The sequence below is a fragment of the Macrotis lagotis genome, chromosome 3, assembly GCF_037893015.1.
Source record: "Macrotis lagotis isolate mMagLag1 chromosome 3, bilby.v1.9.chrom.fasta, whole genome shotgun sequence".
In the NCBI taxonomy this organism is placed as follows: Eukaryota; Metazoa; Chordata; class Mammalia; order Peramelemorphia; family Peramelidae; genus Macrotis; species Macrotis lagotis.
In genome coordinates this window covers 59,647,437-59,663,940 of record NC_133660.1, presented here as the reverse complement: position 1 = coordinate 59,663,940, position 16,504 = coordinate 59,647,437, and the positions used below count along the sequence as shown (strand labels likewise).

At 34.5% G+C, this 16,504-nt stretch overlaps 1 protein-coding gene across 3 annotated transcripts in view; it reads left to right on the top strand.

Moving 5' to 3' along the window:
• The window catches only part of AIMP1 (aminoacyl tRNA synthetase complex interacting multifunctional protein 1), a 52,735-nt gene that overhangs the window by 22,525 nt on the left and 13,706 nt on the right, over positions 1–16,504 (top strand). For all 3 annotated transcript variants that reach the window (XM_074228745.1, XM_074228746.1, XM_074228747.1), the window contains 3 exons: positions 3,306–3,461; positions 12,201–12,415; positions 14,612–14,780. In XM_074228745.1, coding sequence (XP_074084846.1) covers positions 3,306–3,461; positions 12,201–12,415; positions 14,612–14,780 — 540 coding nt within the window. The remainder of the gene's footprint in view (positions 1–3,305; positions 3,462–12,200; positions 12,416–14,611; positions 14,781–16,504) is intronic.

The window sequence follows — 16,504 nt, the reverse complement described above, 5'->3', positions numbered from 1 at the left end:
CACAGCTAGATTGTACAGTGAATAGAGCACTGGCCTTGGAGTCAGGAGGACAGAAGTTCAAATTTGACCTCAGACACTTGACTCTTCCTAGCTATATGATCTTGTGCAAATCATTTACCCCAGATTGCTTCCGATCGAGGGCCATCTCCAACTGTCCTGACTCATATCTAACCATTGGACCCAGATGGTTCTGGAGGAGAAAGTGAGGTGATGACTTGGCACAGTACCCCCTCATTCAATTCTACTTCATGTGCTCCCTGATGCTGTGGTCTTCTTCATTATCATAAGGCTATTATGATAGTGAGTGTTTTGGAAACCTTAATGATACAGTTTAGTGGTAAGAATTGTTATTATTTCTTGCCTAATATTCCTGGAGGTGCTGTGAACTCAATTCCCTGAGAATATTTTGAAGTTTGTTATATGTTTATTTTAAAAGTACTTTTGTGGTGTAGTGAATAGACCACCAGTCCTGGAATCAAGAGGATCTGAGTTCAAATTTGACTTCAGACACCTAATAATTACCTAACTGTGATCCTGGACAAGTTACTTAATCCCATTTCCTTGTAAAAGAAGCAAAAAAAAAAAAATACTTAGGCCTGCTTTTAGAGAAGGAAACATCAAAATCAAGGAAATTGATTATTTTAACAGCATTGTTGAAGGCCTTAAACATATGGCAGAGATTGTGGATCTAAATTGTAAAAAAACAAAAATCCTCAAAAGAGGTTTCATTTTAAGTAATAAAAAAATAAAAACTTAAAAAGCATTTGGCTTTACATATTTCTCATGAACTTGGAAAGACTGACCAATTCTTTACATCCTGGAAGGGGTTACTCCAATAAATAGCCAATCTTTATCCGAATCAGTAACCCCCTCAGCATTTGAGAACTTTGGTATTTATAACATCGAATTATCATCACAGAACAAACCACTGAATATGACTGGCTATAACCACGTCTCAGCACTTTTCCTTTGTTCAGTCCTTCCAAATCCATGGGTCATCTAGTATCTCCTAAATTACATAAATGTAATCAGGTCTTTTAGTGGGGATTTGGTTAATATCAGTCATTCTTCATCTCATAAAGGAAGTTTCTTTTACCAGAAAATAATAATTTATAAATACTCTTGCTTCTAAATAACTTGATCAATATTTAGGATTGGAAACTGTAGTTTATTTAACTTTCCCCAAATAGTCAAATTTGACCTCAAAACAGCCACTTAAATTATACAGAAATAATGAAGAAAAAAAATAACTTCAAAGGGTTACAAATTAAGTCCTTTTTCTTGCAACAAAAATTTTTGTATTAACATGTCTTCAAGAGATTGAAAATAGAGTGGTCTTAATAGAAATGTATGATATTTGTTAAAATAGAAGCATTTGATATCCTATTTTCTTCTCTAGTCAATTCTTATGAAATAGCCTACCTAGACTTTGAATTTGCCATCTAGTGGCTATTTAAATATATTTTCTAGGCCAGAGTTTCAAGCTCATAGTCAGAATTATTGAGTAATCTAAGTAATGAATAAAATATAATAATTTTCTTGTTCTGTCCACAGTAAAATAGTCTTCCATTTATTATCTATAAAACTAGCTTTTTTTAAATTCATAGATAATATACTAAGCATAATTGTCTTTTCTTTTCTTTTCCTATCTCTATCAACAAATACTTTGCTGTTGTCCTTTGGCAAAGCTCAAATTTATACTTGATGACATTTACTTTGTCATATAATTACCTATCTAGTACTTTTATACTGATTGTTATTACAAAACAGTGTTGGTCAGAGGACCCTTATAATGACCTTACTTTTTAGTGATTTTGAGCAGTCTTTAATGACACAAACAAGGATATGCATCCTCTAGGAAAAACCTCAAAAATATCCTTAATACATGTAACCACATGGAGGAGAGAAAAAATATTCCACTGCTATATTTGAAGTCTCAAAACTAAGCATACTTTTAGTACTTAAAATAATAATAGTCCATAACTATAGGATTTAAAGGTCTATTCATCTGTTTCAGAACAGGATGAGTAAACTAAAACTTGCAAAAATCACACCCAGGAAATTAAATTTCTAACTTAATATTTGAACCCTTATCTGCTGACTCAAATACAGAAATTTTTTTAACCATGCTAAGATACTTTCAAAATAATCCATAATTTCATATTCGTATATATGTGTGTGTGTGTGTGTGTGTGTGTGTGTGTGTGTGTGTGTGTGTGTATATATATATATATATATATATTGCAGCCCCAATTTGTTTTTTTGTTGAATATTACTGTAAAATAGACTAAGGGGGAGGGGTTGGGTTTTATAGAAAAATAAATTGAAATTCTATAATATGATAAGCTTTTTTTATACTTTTAGAAATGTCTTGCCATGAAAACAGCTGTACATCTCAGAATTTATGATACAATCTTGATTTGGGGTTGGGGAGAAATACAGACAAATACAGGCTAAAGGAATGTTATTTGACCAATCACATGTTCAATTTTTGGTTTAGAAAATATAGTTGCCTGATTCCTGGTTTCTGCTATTTGGGTTTTATTTTTGTTTTAATTTTAGATGTATGTAATTTCCTTTAATCTATTTAAAAAGCAGAATTCTTTGAAGTATTATTTTCACTTGCTATTCCTCATGGATCAATATCCAGTTATAGAAAATGAAAATGTTATCCAAACTGTAGAATAATTGTGCAGACATTATCCTAAAAATTATAACTCTCAGTGAACAATTATTAGCTTTAATCTACTTAAGTACTAATCTATTAGTTTTAAAGGTGTTTCCCCCTATATAATAATTGGACATATGAATCATATTTTAACATTTTAATTAGTCTGAAATCTTGTCAACACAGAAAATTTATATGCACATGAAATGGTATATCCACTTATTTCCTCTATCCTTAGAAAGTAGTGATTAGGTAGTCCTGAATAAATATCTTCTTTCCATAAAAAAAATTACTACAACTTTAAATGTATCTTGTTATTTTGCTATGTACTCTGTTAGGCAGCTAAATGGTACATGGATAGAATGCTGAGGCTGGAAGAGAAGACCTGAGCTTAAATGTGCCCTCAAACCCCTACTTACTGTATGAGTTTGGACAAGTCACCATTTACCTAAGTTTCTCTGCTGTAAAATTAGAATGATAATGTCATCTCCTTGTGTTGAGAAACAAATGAGAAAATAATTGTAAAGTGCTAAACCTAAGACTTTTTGTTCATTGTAAATGCTCTAGAAATGCTAGCTGTCATTACTACTAGTTCTCATTTTGTTTGAACATTTTCTCTTTCAATCTCCTGTTTTAGTGAAACAAATACCAATTCCAGCTGGTCCACCAGTTGAAGATAATTCTACATCCATTCCTTCTGAAAATGTAATACAATCAGTAACTGCTCCAGTCTTTCCTTCTGGAACCAAGGGAGGAGAAGAAGAAAACAAAAAGGACAATGTGGAAAAAAAAGGTATTTTCACATTTGAAACTTGTTTAACCTCTCAAATAGATTCAAGCATAGTTTAATTTTAAAAAGTAAAAAAAAATAACTTTTTTTAGAGACTGAAAAATGTAGTTATATTTTATACTTGGCACTGTGATCATTTTTTTGCTTCACACAATTTTATTACACAAAGGTAGTCACATGGTTGGATATGTCTCTCCTTTGTACACAATTTTAAGTGATCTTCATTTTCACAGAAACACTACTTCTGAACTTTCCTTTTAATATTGAAAAACATTGAGGTTCTGATATGACAAAATAATAGTAAAATTTTCTCTGCTGCAGTTGGAACCAGAGCATTGATACTTGGATCCCAGTACATGCCTGTGTTGAGAATGTACATATAAATGTCTTTTTATTTAAAAAATATAAAATAAATCATTTGTAGGTACAGATGATACCTATAAGCCATTACTTGACTTATTTTGTCAACTGAAATCAGTTCCTGATGCTTATAGTGATTTTCTTGAACATCAGTCTTTACTTCTTGTTACTCTTTTTCTGACTATTCTCTGAATTTCTTCAGTAAGAATGCTACCTGGATCATTGTACCTAGTTGTAGAACATTATTCAAGAAAAGTAGAACATTTCCCATCTATCCTCTCTTTCCTCCTCTGCCTTGTACTTTCTCTTCTTTACAAATTTCCAAGGTGACAATTTCTACTCTCCTTAACCAAAACGTACATCCAACAAACAGTTCTTTATACCCTTAGGTTAATTTTTAGCACCTGTTTCCCAGGAGAAATCGCTTATTGGGCTTCAGTATGCCTTTGAAAAAGGAAGTTTGTCTGATTTATCTAATAAAATCATGATTCATATCATTTTGGTTTCATTTACCCTATGCTTTCAAAAGTACCTGTGAAGTACATGATTCCAAAAAGACAGTGATCATCTGTAATGCTATGTCTTTAAAGAACTCATATCCTAATGAGTAGAAGTAATATGAACAAAAATACACCAATATAAAATATGTTCAAAGTAATTTCAGAGGGTGGGGAGGAACTTTAACAACTGGGAGGGTAAGGAGAGGACTTGGGTAGGAGATGATATTTGAACTGAACCTTTATTTTTATATCCCCTTTTTGACAACTCTTTGCTCATAAAAAAATTAAATGTTAATAAAATAAAAATAAATTTTTGATTAAAAAATAACCTAAATTTGTGATAAACCTAATCAGTTCTCCAATTATAAGTCCTGCAGGTCAACCAGGGTTGAAATTTGTAAAAATATAATAGGTGATAAGACAAGGGCGCAAAAGGCTCAGGTATAGAAAACATGTAAGGCTCTTGGACCTATGATATTGGTTTGGCCTTGCTTGAAGATCTCACTTTTCTCCTGTGGTCACCTAATTAATTATCACTCCCCAGAAAACTCCTCACATTTGTATCCACTACTAGTTAGGTAATAAATTATGCAAGTATTATTACCTCAGGTTTTTGGATACAGAAGTTGACATTGAGACAGATTTAGACCTTACTCCTATTCACATACTTGGTAGGGGAGGGGATATAAAAATAAAAGGATTTTCCTGAAGTTAAAACTAAAATACCCAAAGTGAATTACCTAATAGTTTAACATACAGATCTCAGTTTTGCCTATGTGATTAATTCAGGGGAAATGAATAATGGACATAACAGAAATAGCATTAAAAATACAGCTGCACTGTTTTTTGAAATTAGTGGATAATTGTTTACTAAATGAAAATAATCTGGTGGAATTCATTCTAGAAATTACATTACCTTTCCTGCTCATTCCCAGTATAAATAATTCAGTATCTTTGAAAAGAGTTGCTAGCAGTTTTTGTAACTGGTGCTAAATTGTATTTTTTTTAAGGTTTTTGCAAGGCAGATAGTGTGAAGTAGCTTGCCCAAAGCCACACAGCTAGTTAATTATTAAGTGTCTGAGACCTGATTTGAACTCAGGTATTCCTGAGATTCCAGGGCCGGTGCTCTATCCACTATGCCATCTAGCCACCCTAAATTGTATTTTTTTAGAAGGAATTCATGCTAATCAATGATTCTAGCCATTTATTCGCCTGTCTGAGCCACATTATATTTTTGGAATTCTATATTCTTTGGGATTTCTAGATATTGGTTAGTAAACAAATGAGTGTCCTCGACATCATGGATAAGATGGCAAAAATGAAAACATCCCTCAAGAAATTTATACCCTATGCGAGGAAATAGCCATTATTAATTGTTAGTTATAGGTTTCTAACACATGGACATAGGGACTGGATCTGTGATTTCACTGATAGAGGGAAACCCATTTTTGCATGAAAAAATTACCTATACCATTGCCCAGAGAAACTTGCCCAGAGTCCCAGAACCAGTACGATTCAGAAATGGAACTTTGCCTCTTTAAGGTTTACAAAGCACTTTATATATGAACTCTGGTCTTCCTTATGTGAATCAGCTCATCCAGTAGGCCTCCATGCTTCTCACATATACCCTGTGAATCTAGGATACAGAGAAAAGTATAAGATAACAATTGATTGCAGTAGAGGCAGGGCTGCTGATAACACAGTAGCAAAAGGGTAGAGTCCTGGATTGGAATACTAGGTTATGGTTTATCAAGATCTCCACAAAGTGGAATGATGGTAAAACCCAGTGAGATGAAATTTAATAGATTAAAAGTATTGAATTTTATACTTGGATTTTGAAATTTCAAATAAATAAGATGGGGAGGTTTAGGTAGAAAAATAATACTATTTTTAGCATTATTAAATGCTAGCTGTGCTTTATACTTTGTTAAATACTAGAGACACAAAGGTTTTAGTAGGCTTCATTCTCAGTATGAGTTGTGTGACATATTATTCAAAAAGAAAAAAATGCTTGTATTTTTAGTCTTAGGAGCAATCTAATGTTCAAATAAGAAAAAAACTAGGGACCCCCCCCCCCAATGTTCTGTCCCCAAACCTGATTTTACAGTATTTTCATTTCTGGGTGCTACATTTTAGAACATTGAAGTGGAAGACAACCAGACTAGAGGTGGTGCCATTTCAGGATCAGTTGATTGAACCTTTGAAATTTGGCCCAAAAGACAAGCAGACTTTTCATTAGAAAGACCCATCATTTAGAAGAGAAATTTGAACTCAAATTCTTGAACTCAGGGCTAGAACTAACTATCAAAAATTTTAACTCAAAGAAGAAAAACTGTGTAACTGCTATTTTGAAAGTTAATCTTCCTCATTTCCAGTGATTTTTTTACTAGTTGGAATATAGGACCACTGAGGTTTGTTTTTTTTTAACAAGTTTCAGATGTCATGATTTTGTACTATTTATATTCTTTGAGATTAGCTTCTTCCTGTTTTTTATTTATTGGTTTAAATGTGTCCTTAGCTCTTTTGGATACCATTTTTATAGACTTATTACAATACTCTTCATAAATTTGTTCACGGTCATGTATTGTATTTTGGTCCAGCCTGTTTTGAGTTTTGGCTATTTACTAACATTTTGAAGTGGAATTTTTTTTCATTTTTTTTTTTTTTTGCAAGGCAATTGGGGTTAAGTGGCTTGCCCAAGACCACACAGCTAGGTAAGTATTAAGTGTCTGAGGCTGGATATGAACTCAGGTACTCCTGACTCCAGGGCCAGTGCTCTATCCACTGTACCATCTAGCTGCCCCATAAAGTGGAATTTTTAAAAAAATTATTTATAGAATTCCTTTTAATGGTTTATAATATTGTGCATAACTTGTCTTCATGTGAGCAATTTTTGCCATTTTATTTGTTTTTAAAATCTTACAGCTATAACCGTGGCATTAAAAATTTAAATTTAACAATACACTTTAAGGTATCCCATTTTTTTATTTACTCAGCAGTTCCAAATATATATGTTTTTTTCACCTACTATATCAGGAATTGTTACAATCAGTTGCCTAAAAAAGGAATTTGGGGGGATTTTAAGGATAATTTTGAGATCCTTTGAACTATTACTTGTATTGCGTATATTGTTCACACACACACACACAAACATAAAGCATATTGCATGTATATCCATCCAATTATTGTGAGATCCACATTGTTAAGATAGAAAAAATAAACATCTACAATGCATAAAATGTTGATTAATAGCTACTGAATTTTATTCCAGTAAATCAATTGGGAACTTCTCATTTTTAAATCAAAGATTATTTTCCTTTTTTAAAAAAAGTTTATTTTTCAATTTTGTTTTTCCCCTAATCTCGCTTCCCTCCCCCCACCCCTCCTCAGAAGGCAGTCTGTTAGTCTTTCCATTGTTTCCATGCTATACATTGATCTAAGTTGAACTTTTAGAAAGAGATATCATATCTGTAAGGGGAAAAAATAAAATATAAGAGATAGCAAAATTACTTGAAGTTGATAGTCTTTGGTCTTTGTTCAAACTCCACAATTCTTTCTTTGGATTCAGATGGTATTCTCCATTGCAGATTCCCCAAAATTACACCCCTGATTGTCGCATTGATGGAATGAGTAAGTCCATCAAGGTTGATCATCATATTAGGGGATGCAATGTTTTTCTGCTTCTGCTCATCTCACTCAGCATCAGTTCATGCAAATCCTTCCAGGCTTCTCTGAATTCCCATCCCTCCTGGTTTCTTTTCTTTCTTTGTTGTTTTTTTTTTTAAGAAAGATTTTATCAAAAAAAAAGTTTTTATTTTGAGTTTTAAAATTTTCCCACTAATCTTACTTTCTCCCCCCCACCACAGAAAGCAATTTGTCAGTCATTACATCGTTTCCATGGTATACATTGATCTAAATTGAATGTGATGAGAGAAATCATATCCTTAAGGGAAAAAAGTAAAGTATAAGAGATAGCAAAATTAGATAATAAGATAATTGGGATTTCCCCCTCCCTAATTTGTAGCTAACAGTCTTTGGTCTTTGTTCAAACTCCACAATTCTTTCTCTGGATACAGATGGTATTCTCCATTGCAGACAGTCCCAAATTTTCCCTGATTGTTGTACTGAAGGAAGAGCAAGTCCATCAAGGTTTATCATCATCCCCATGTTGCTGTTAGGTTGTACAGTGTTCTTCTGGTTCTGCTCATCTCACTCAGCCTCATTTCATGCAAATCCTTCCAGGCTTTCCTGAATTCCCATCCCTCCTGGTTTCTAATAGAACAATGGTGTTCCATGACATACATATACCACAGTTTGTTAAGCCATTCCCCAACTGAAGGACATTTACTTGATTTCCAATACTTTGCCAACACAAACAGGGCTGTTATGAATATTTTTGTACAAGTTATTTTTTTTTTTTACCCTTTTTCATGTTCTCTTCAGGGTATAGACCCAGTAGTGGTATTGCTGGATCAAAGGGTATGCATATTTTTTTGCCCTTTAGGCATAATTCCACATTGCTCACCAAAAAGGTTGGATGAGTTCAGGGCTCTACCAACAATGTATTAGCGTCACAGATTTCCCACATCCCTTCCAACATTGATCATTGTCCTTTCTGGTCATATTGGCCAGTCTGAGAGGTGTGAAGTGGTACCTCAGAGATACTTTAATTTGCATTTCTCTAATAATAATGATTTAGTGCAATTTTTCATATGAATATGCATCACTTTGATTTCCTCAATTGTAAATTGCCTTTGCATATCCCTTGTCACCTTTTTTAATGAATGCATCCAGTTAGCATTTAGTGTTATAAAAAAAAATTCTATTACATTGAGTATGAATGTTTGTCTTATCTGTTGCTCTAATAAGTCAGCTAGTATCTCTTATTTTCCTTAGAACAATAAGTATAATTCTACTCCTCTTACCCCTTTTTATATTCAAGTACTTGTCTTGTTTTGCTTGAAGCAATCTCTTGCAGAGAATGGCCTTCTGACTCCCATTTCCTAAATTGAAATATGAAATAAGCCCATTATTCACTTTATTTTGTTTTTTTTTTTAAACTGCTTTAATCTATGGGACTAGGAGTTTGTTTTTCATTTTAATCAGCTGTTTCTTTGGGAGATTAGAGAGAGCAGAACTAAATAGGAGATAAGAGGATTGAACTTAGAAACAGAACATTTGAAACCTTGACCTCTTTTTCTCTTATATAATAGCTTATATAATCATGGACAAGTAAATCACTTAATCTTTCAGTGCCCTAGACAGCTTTTTAAGACTCTTAAGTTATGGGGCTAGTAGGTGGCGCAGTAGATAGAGCACCAGCCCTGGAGTTAGGAGTACCTGAGTTCAAATCCAGCCTCAGATACTTAATAATTACCTAGCTGTGTGGCCTGGGGCAAGCCACCTAACCCCATTGCCTTATTAAAAAAAAAAACACTCTAGGTTACATAAATCTTCATCATTGTAGAGTTGAACATAGATTAAGTAACTTTCTGAACCCAAAATAATACATACATATATGTATTCACATACTTTTTTTTTAGTTTTTGCAAGGCAATGGGGTTAAAGTGGCTTGCCCAACATCCTTTTTATTTAAAATTCAAGTCAGAAGGTAAGATTCCTTTTAGCTAATGTTAACGAGAATCAATACAAGTTACTTAAATATAAAATATTTAAAATAAGACTTGAAAATAGGATTGGTGTGCATATCTTGACTTTACATTGCTCTACTTAAGTTCAGGCCCTCACCATCTCTTTGGTTCTTGGAATAGCCTACTAGTTGATTTCTCCATTCTCAAATCTACCTTCCAAACTAATGCCAAAATAATTTTTTTAAGCTACACAAGTATGTTCATGCAATTCAGCCTTTTCAGATAATGACAGAGATTCATTATTGTCTCAGCCACAAAATACAAACTTCTTAGTCTAGTTTCTAAAAACTTCTACTATTTTATTATATCCTTCTTTTCCAAGTTTGTTTAGTTTAATCTGTTTCATTCACTCCATGGCCCAACCAAATTGTTCTTTACTAGCTTTTGCTGTTACATCTTCTGCATTCATATAAACATTCTCCCATTCGTGGAATGCTGTACACCCTCCCCATCATCTCTGCCTCTCAGAATCCTTATTATCTTTGAGGTAGCTCAAGAGGGTAGACCTCTTTCAAGGTCTTCTCAAAATTTTGTACATTAAATTTCATTGAGAGCAGAAAATGTTTCATGTTTATCTTTGTATCCCTAACACTTAGCACAATGCCTTGTCTGTGTAGTAGGCAGTGTTTATTAATTGATAATAGATGAATGGGGGGAAAAAACCTTTGTAAACTGCTTAATTTTGTATTTAGCTCTGGGGGTCCAGATGGAAAAGGAGATAATCCCTGCTCTCAAGACATTCATCTTCTATAGAGAAAGCACATATTTCATATATTCTGCATGTTCATTTTTTCATCACTTCCTGTTTGTTTTCAACTTCACGCACACCCTGCCTCCCCCAGGAGCAGCTCTTCACCTTGATTGAAAGTCCTAAGATTTGGGGTGGCTAGATGTGCATTGGATAGATCAATGGCCTTGGAGTCAGGAGTACCTGAGTTCAAATTCGGCCTCAGACACTTAAGATTTGATACTCAGTCATCTCCCCTCTCACTAGATTCTGCCCAGAATCTTTCTTTATAGAGGCCTCAAACCTTTCCAGGCCATGCTTCCTTTTCCATCAGCTGCCTTCCTCCTTTCCCATCCTGGGCTGAAGCTTTCAGGACAATGGAGTGTCTCCCATAAGATAACTGTCTTGCCAATGTCTCTTTGCCTCTTGCCTCCTCTTGGCTGGAGGCTGACCTCTACAAACCTTCATGAGGAAATCTAGAGTCTCTACTGCTATTACCCTGAGTCTCAATGGTAGTGATGAGAGCCACTCATACCATTTTGGTCTGGATGTGCAGGACAGTCACAAGTACAATGTGTGGAAAATATAAGAGGACTTCTAGGTCCTGACATATACTGTGCCAGGCCCACTAAGATCTTCAGTGGGTCTAACCATCTGCCATGCAACTGAACTCTGCTATCAATAGTCAATAAACACCCTCCCTTGCCCTGAAAGTTTCTGCCCAGGGTGAAAGATGTAGAAGATTGTCCTATTGGCAGGTGAGATAAATTTTTGTTCAGTCACCAAAACATGTTAGAATCTGACTGGCATATTCCTTGAAATCTCAGGACTTTTTTTTTCCTAGGTTTTTGCAAGACAATGGGGTTAAGTGGCTTGCCCAAGGCCACACAGCTAGGTAATTAAGTGTCTGAGTCCAGATTTGAACTCAGGTACTCCTGACTCCAGGGCCAGTGTTCTATCCACTGCACCACCTAGCCACCCCCAGACTTTCTTAAAATGCTTTTAGGTATTACTTCACATAGTTCTGGGTCTAACAATAGCAAGACTTGCAAATAAGGGACAGCATTGGGGCAATGGAAAGAATTCTGGCTCTGGAATCAGAAGATCTGAGTTCCAAGTCCTGTTTCTGAAAATATTACCTTGGCAAGTCATTTCACTTCACTGGACCTTAGTTTCCTCATCTGTAAATTGAGTGCATTGAATTAGATGGGCTCTGAGGTCACTTTAAGCCAAAATTCTTCTAATGTTAACCATATATTTTTTAAATGAGACCAAATATATTAAAAGGAATCATGATGCAGGTACCCATTCTGCTCATTAATATTGTGTTGTATCTCCTGGTATCTCACACTTTCAGTGTAGGAGACCCTAGGGTGATGAGACACTCTGTGGAAGCTCACATCAGACTGGCATGGAGGGGTCATAGTATATGTCTCAGAGGTAGTATCTGCATTGAATATGTAAATGAATTCTGTTATGGTCTTGCTTCCTCAACACTTGACAGGAGAGAAGAAGGAAAAGAAGCAAAAGCAGCCAGCAGTTGCAGCCCCTGACTCCAAACCAGTAGATGTCTCTGCCCTGGATATTCGTGTTGGTTGTATCATGAATGCCAAAAAACATCCTGATGCAGACTCTCTGTATGTTGAAGAGGTGGACATTGGAGAAAATGTGCCCAGAACAGTTGTCAGTGGTCTGGTGAAGCATATTCCCCTTGACCAGGTAGTTTACTTTGGAATTGTGTTTCATTCAGCCCCAGATGGTGTATTTAACAACAATTTCTTTTCAAATAATTCATGTCCACAAGAAAACTGCTAATTTTTAAGTAATGTTTGATTTGTGGAATATAACTAGTGTCAAATTTATCTGAAAAAAAGAGGGAGAAACTATTAAAAACCCTAAAAAAGATTCCCAAATAAGGGTAGAAAACTTGCAGAATAAAAGTAAAAATGGATCCATTGTTAGTTTTGAACCTTGGACTACCCTCTCTTAGTGCTCCTCACAAGAAAAAAAAAACCTCTTTTGTACTATTGGCTCTGTTGTTACAGGAATAAAAATTACACATTCTAGGAATGTGAGCTTCACAGGTGAGCTTCTAAAAGGAGAAACATATCCCTTGGAAGCTATAGCTTTCTATTTTCACTCTAGCAATTTGAATGCTATTTATAAATACTGTAAATATAGGTACTAATGTGAAATTTTCCAGAACCAGAAAAAATCCTCAAAACACCTGATTTTAAAAGAAGCCTAAGTTCTTTTTTAAATTTATCAGGATATAAGCTTAATTTTCTTTATATGACTGTAGAGCTACACTCTATTTAGAGTTACTTTTGAACAGATGCACTAAAATTATCCCCAACAATACTTCCCTGTTTTTATGTCAATTAGGGAATGCAAATATTTTGGAAAATTTAATTATGAATTGAAACTCTTAATGAGGAACTTAGAATTGATTATTTACCTGAGTTGAGTTTTTTTTTTTTTCAAAATAATTGTATTATTTTCTTCTATGACCCAGTACTAGTGTTTGAAGATAGTCTGGCAGCTGTTTATAATTAGAAATCTATAGCATTCATATTTATGTTTAAACATTGGTTCAATATTGATTTAATATGAACAGGAAAATTCCAAGTTTGGATTACTTCATTTCAAGGATTTTTCATATTGCAATATGTCTAGCAAACTACAATATTTTCATTTCTTTTTTAGATTATATCCTATTCATTTTGAATAGTATAAGTGAGAGACAGCATGGCGTATAAGATAGATTATTGTATTACATTTGGAGTCAGGAAACTAGGTTCCCAAACTTCAGATATTTATTAACTGGGTAACCTGGACAAATTCCATAATTTCCTTCATCATTAAGTTCTTCATCTGAAAATGATTGTAATCAATAGTCCATATATTACAGACACACACATATAAGAAATCCTCTTCCTAATTTACTTTTATTGGATTTTTTTTTCTTTTGCTTTCTATTCGTCCTCTAGTGATTCAGTTTACAGTCTGTTATCTTTGGATAATCCAGTTCCTTGGGGCAGCTAGGTGGCGCAGTGGATACAACACTAGCCCTGGAGTCAGGAGTGTCTGAGTTCAAATCCGGCCTCAGACACTTAATAATTACCTAGCTGTGTGGCCTTGGGCAAGGCACTTAACCCCATTACCTTCGGTGGGGGGGAGGGGGTGAAGCAAGTTTAAGGGGAAAATTATACAATTCAAAAATAGATAATCCAATTCTTATTTCCTTCCTCCAAAAATATATCATTATCCCTGACAGGACTTATAGCTACCTTTTCTTCTAAAAAGCAAATAGCAGCCCTCCTTTCTGATAAAGAGTTCTGACAAATTTCAGAAGACCCTCAGAGGTGTCCCCAGTATAATCAAAGGGTGCAAATAGAATTAAAAAAAAGCTTTTACAAGACTCCATGAAAAGTAGAAATTGTTGATAAATAAATGGATGGAACTTAGAAGTTCATACTTCCTTGTGCTTCACAGAATCTGGTAAGCTGATAAAAGTCAAATACATTGTTTCTTAGAAGAATGATTCAGAGCACCAGCCATGAAGTCAAGAGGACCTGAGTTCAAATTCGCATTTAATAATAATAATAACAATAACAGTTAACTAGCTGTGTGACCTTGGGCAAGTTACTATAAACCCCATTGCCTTGGAAAAAGCAAAACAAAAAAAGTGATTTAGAGGTTTAAGGACATTGAAGCTTATTTTTATAGGTACTGATTGTTAGTGGCATATATACCTTTAACTTTAACACTTTCTCTGTTTATACTTATATAGATAGTATAGATAGTATTATTGATAGACACTCAGAACCAATATATTCTATTTTTATTACAATATGTTCAATACGCAAATAAAATTTAGCTCACCTTTGGTTATTTGATTTATTATTCCTGCAGATTCAGAATCGGATGGTGATTTTGCTTTGTAATCTGAAGCCTGCAAAAATGAGAGGAGTGGTGTCTCAGGCAATGTTGATGTGTGCCAGTTCATCAGAGAAAGTGGAAATCCTGGATCCTCCCAGTGGATCTGTTCCTGGAGACAGAATTACTTTTGAGGGATTCCCTGGTAAGCGTGAAATAATACTGTAAAAATTATTAAAAATAGTATTATAAAATGATGTAAGAGTATGTTTCAGGGGGCAGCTAGGTGACACTGTGAATAGAACACCAGCCCTGAAGTCAGGAGGAGCTTAGTTTAATCCAGCCTCAGACTCTCTAGCTATGTGACCATGGGCAAGTCTCTTAACCCCATTGCCTTGCAGAAACAAAGAGAAAAAAGAAAAGAATTAGATTATCAGTGCTGCCCAAGTAAGGTCACTTTTATAAACTGACATATATGACTATGCTTTTTTAACCTTCTATTAAATAATAATCATTGACTTCCTCCAATGTACCAGGTATAAAAGCTTATATCCTAAATAAACCAAGTTGGGAAAACCTACTTGTTTCTTAGAATTGGAATATTTTCCAGTAGAAATGATCTGGCAGAAAATGAAATTTTAGTCTCTTAACCTCATATACCAAGGCGTTGGGCCAGACTTGGTCAAAACAAAGATGAAAATGGAAAAGCTTGCGGGGGGGGGGAAGCACATAGCATGTTCACTTATAATTAAATATAAGGAAATTTGAGAAAAAAAAGAGTGCAAATTAAGGGATCAGGAAGGTTCCTGCATTGAGCCTGAAGGAAGCTTGGGCAGACAGATATTAGTGAGCAGATCACTGATCTTGAACTTGGAACGACTATGCCTCCAGTTCTTCCTCCTTAGATCCTTCCTTGCTTTGGTTTCTTCAGTAAAATGAAAATGATAGAAATAACATCAGCCTCAATGGGTAGTTATAAAGGTCAAAATCAGATCATAGATATAAAATGCTTGGCAGATCTTAAAGCAGTATATAAAAGAAACTGGGAAGGACTGAGTTTGTTCTTTGCTTGGTCATGCATCTTCAATGGAGCCCTGGAAATAGGAGAAGTAATGCTTTAAGTTCAGGAAACAGAAAGCCAATTGAGTAGTATGTGAAATTATATTAAATAATTCTGGAAACTCTAGAGCCAGATTGTTGAGTTTTTAATGGCCACTAAAGATTTTAGATAAAGAAGAGATGTGGGCTCTGGGAATGAATAGTCATATAAACTGGCCCTACAAAATCACCCCTAGACCACCAGTTCTGCTTCTAAGTCAATTCCCATAAATGTTATAGAGGGAAGCAACTTTTGTGGACATGTAAACCTCTGCAGGACTTTGTGGTGTCAAACAGACACAGTTTCTTAACACTCAGAAAAGAAAGCTCTTATCACTAAAATCTTGGGGACTATCAAGTAGTTCCAAGTCAAAAGCATAATTTTATCAGTAGAAATGAAAATAAAGAAGATACACTGTTATATTCATTGCTGCTACACATAAAGAAAACAAGGCCCCTCCATTCTGACTTGTAACTAAACCCTCTTCTATGTGTAATGTCTCCCATAATTAGAATGTAAACTTCTTGGGAACAAAAACTATCTGGCTTTTATATTATTGCCAGAATTTAGTACAGCTCTTTACATATTAAGATGCTTGTCCTTCCTTTCTCCTTTTCTCCTTCCCTTTCCCTTTTATTTTTTCTTCCTTCTCCTTCATTGTAAAGGAGAAAGACTAGAAACATGGAAATCAGTTAGGAGACTATTGCAGTTTTACTTCTTTTTAAAAGAGGTAGAATTAGAGTTAGGCTTTGAAACATTAGGAAGGATCTCCCTTAAAAGATGTGAAACTTGTACAAATAAAATCAGATTTAAATAATTGGAGAAATGTT